The sequence below is a fragment of the Haematobia irritans genome, chromosome 4 (assembly GCF_050003625.1).
Source record: "Haematobia irritans isolate KBUSLIRL chromosome 4, ASM5000362v1, whole genome shotgun sequence".
Lineage (NCBI taxonomy): Eukaryota > Metazoa > Arthropoda > Insecta > Diptera > Muscidae > Haematobia > Haematobia irritans.
The window spans coordinates 55,060,727-55,063,567 of NC_134400.1; the positions used below are offsets into that span (position 1 = coordinate 55,060,727).

Below are 2,841 nucleotides of genomic sequence, written 5' to 3' on the forward strand. Positions count from 1 at the left end.
TCTATTCTTCCAAGTGATTTTAAATCAATTGTTTTTTCATATTTTTAAACTTTATTATAGTGATTCAAAGTGTTAATTTAATCAAGTGAGTGATTACATCTTCGAATTGACTCGAGTTATTGGTTCCGGTTGATTATTTTTGTGGGAATTATCGAGGGATTCCCGCTCAAGTGTCTTTTTGTTTTGTCATTTGTTTTGATTTCTTTCCTTGGTGACTTGTTTGTTACTTTGTTTTTGTTTTGCGGACTGCGTTCATTTCCATATTTGTGGACTTGGTAATTATTTTATTTTTCAAAGCATAGTTTTAGGCACTTTCTTATAATAGCGCTGTGTTTATTTGGTATTGTTTTGATTTATTTGGGCATTCGGACTCCGAGGCATACTTCTAGGCGCAAGTGGAAATACTAATATATTAACCCTTAGTTGACTTTATACTGTTATATATACACATAAATTTTTTTTTTTCCTTTTGTTCTTCTTTTTGTTTTGTTATTATCATATCTTTCTATCTTCTCGAACATGGATTGTCTTTATGAGAAATGTGATGTCACTAATATTCATGAGCGCTCTATAACGTGTTGGCTGTGTGAGGGTCACGCTCACTTAAAGTGTGCCGGACTTAATGGTAGACATTTTGACAAGATAGTGGATCGTTCGAATGGGCTCAGATGGTCATGTTTAAAGTGCAGACAATTGGACATTGACTTTTATAAGTTTTTCATTGAGACCAAAAGGGGGTTTTCGGAATTTAACAAGGAATTCTGTAGTCTTTTGGAAAGATTTCGCAAATTTGAGAACATGTTTAGGAATTTTAAATTTGATAGTATTACATCTCCCAGACGTAAGAGACCTGCACCCCGGAATATGGTTATATCTGATGAAGCGCCTTTACTGGGTCTTCCCCCTACTCCGGACTTGAATGGTCTATTTACACCAATTGTTGATGAATTACCGATTCAGACTGAGGTTTTGAATCTCTCCCTGAATGGTCCTTTGTCAACTATGGTGGTTAACGAGGACTGTCCCTCAAATGGGGCTGTGACTCCTTTGTCACAGGGTCCTCCCACGCGTATTGGTGATGTGGGTACTTCGATTCCATCGATATCCGTTGCTCCGCCTAGTCATGATGTCGGCCCTGTGCATGGTGACTTAGTACCTAATTCCGCTTCAGCGAATTCCCTTAGTGATTCTGATTTAGTTGTTGTGCCGCCACGTAAAATCGTATTTCTTTCTCGTCTTGCCAACGATACTTCTGTGGATAGAGTTTGTAACTATATACGTTCAAAGTATGTTGACTTCAGATCATGTGACTGCAACATTATTAAACTGAATAACCGTCAACAGAGGGATATTTCATCATTTAAGATCATTGTTCCGTTGAAAATGTTTGATGTATTGGTTGATTCGTCTTTCTGGCCTCCGGGTTTGCTGGTTACGGAATTTATACCCCGATCTAGACCGACCCGTCCTATTCCTGTTAATTTAGTAACGGCTTCAAAAAACTAAATCATGATATTTGAATTGTGTATCAAAACGTACGTGGTCTTAATACGAAACTTCGTCAAGTATTCCTGAACAGTCTAGCATGCGAGTTTGATATTGTTATATTCACTGAGACATGGCTAAAACCAGACGTTTTCGATCTGGAATTATTTTGTACAGAATTTAACGTCTATAGAAAGGATCGATTGGCTCGTAGGGGTGGTGGTGTCTTGATAGCCGTGAGAAGCTCGTTTTTATCACATTTGCAGGATTTAAATGTCCCCCATGATATTGATTTTATTTCTGTACGCTTGAACCTCTCCCGACTGAACATTTTCATTACATGCTCATACATACCACCGAATTCCGACATGGGTATATATATGACTCACTTGGATCTTATCAGGTTGACTATGGATAGACTCACAGCTGATGACATAATTTTAGTATTTGGCGATTTTAACGTACCGAGTTTACGCTGGCTCAATTCCGTGGATGATACACTTGTACCGACCAATTTAGGAATATTTAAGGATTTTTTTGATGTTATTTCTGAATTATGCCTCGTACAGTTGAACTCAGTTACGAATTATTTTGGAAGATTTTTGGACCTCATATTTTCTAATGTATCGGATATTAATGTTTCTCGTGTTGATCCATTTGTGACACCTGAGGATGTATACCATCCTACCCTTGCATTATCTCTTAATGTTAATGGATCGATGGATAAGCTTATTAGTCAAGACTGTCTTCGATATGATTTTAAACGTACTGACTTCTCAATTCTTCACGATTTATTGTCTCGCGTTATTTGGCCACCACTTACCGGCGACCTCTCGGGCTGTTTATCGTCATTCTACGATGAGATTCATTATTGCTTCCGTCAAGCAGTGCCAATATCTCGTATGAGCGCTTATACACCCGGTCCGCCATGGTTCAGCAAAGAATTAAGAAATCTGAGAAATCGAAAGAACAGATTGTTTAAAAGATTTAAAAGTGTCAACTCGAACTTGAATTACACGAGATATATTAATGCACGTTACTTATATCAGGAGAAGTCTAAGGAATGTTATGAAAGATATTTGGAACGTATGAGATTTAACCTTAATGCTAATCCGAGATGTTTTTATAACTTTGTGAACTCTAAGAGGAATGTGACGAGTTTTCCAAATACACTTAGGTACTTGGACAAGGAGTGTTCGGATGTTCATGGAATTGCTAACTTATTTGCTGATTTTTTTGAGAAGACTTATGTTGAGTATTCGGCCGTTGATGTATATTACCCTTACAGGATTCGCAATTTCGATACGATTCCCAATATATGGTTTACGTCTGACGAGGTGTTAAGTGCACTTTGCT

The 2,841-nt window shown here is 37.5% G+C and overlaps 1 protein-coding gene across 1 annotated transcript; it reads left to right on the forward strand.

Annotated features, from left to right (window-relative positions):
- The first annotated feature begins 519 nt into the window (after nt 1-519).
- On the forward strand, nt 520-1,506 carry LOC142235408 (uncharacterized). The gene has a single exon (XM_075306662.1). It carries the CDS (start codon nt 520-522, stop codon nt 1,504-1,506), a length of 987 nt encoding a protein of 328 aa, XP_075162777.1.
- Nucleotides 1,507-2,841: the final 1,335 nt, after the last annotated feature.

What these genes read in the sequence shown, in the direction of transcription:
- LOC142235408 (XM_075306662.1), top strand. Translation starts at nt 520, where the DNA reads ATGGATTGTCTTTATGAGAAATGTGATGTCACTAATATTCATGAGCGC.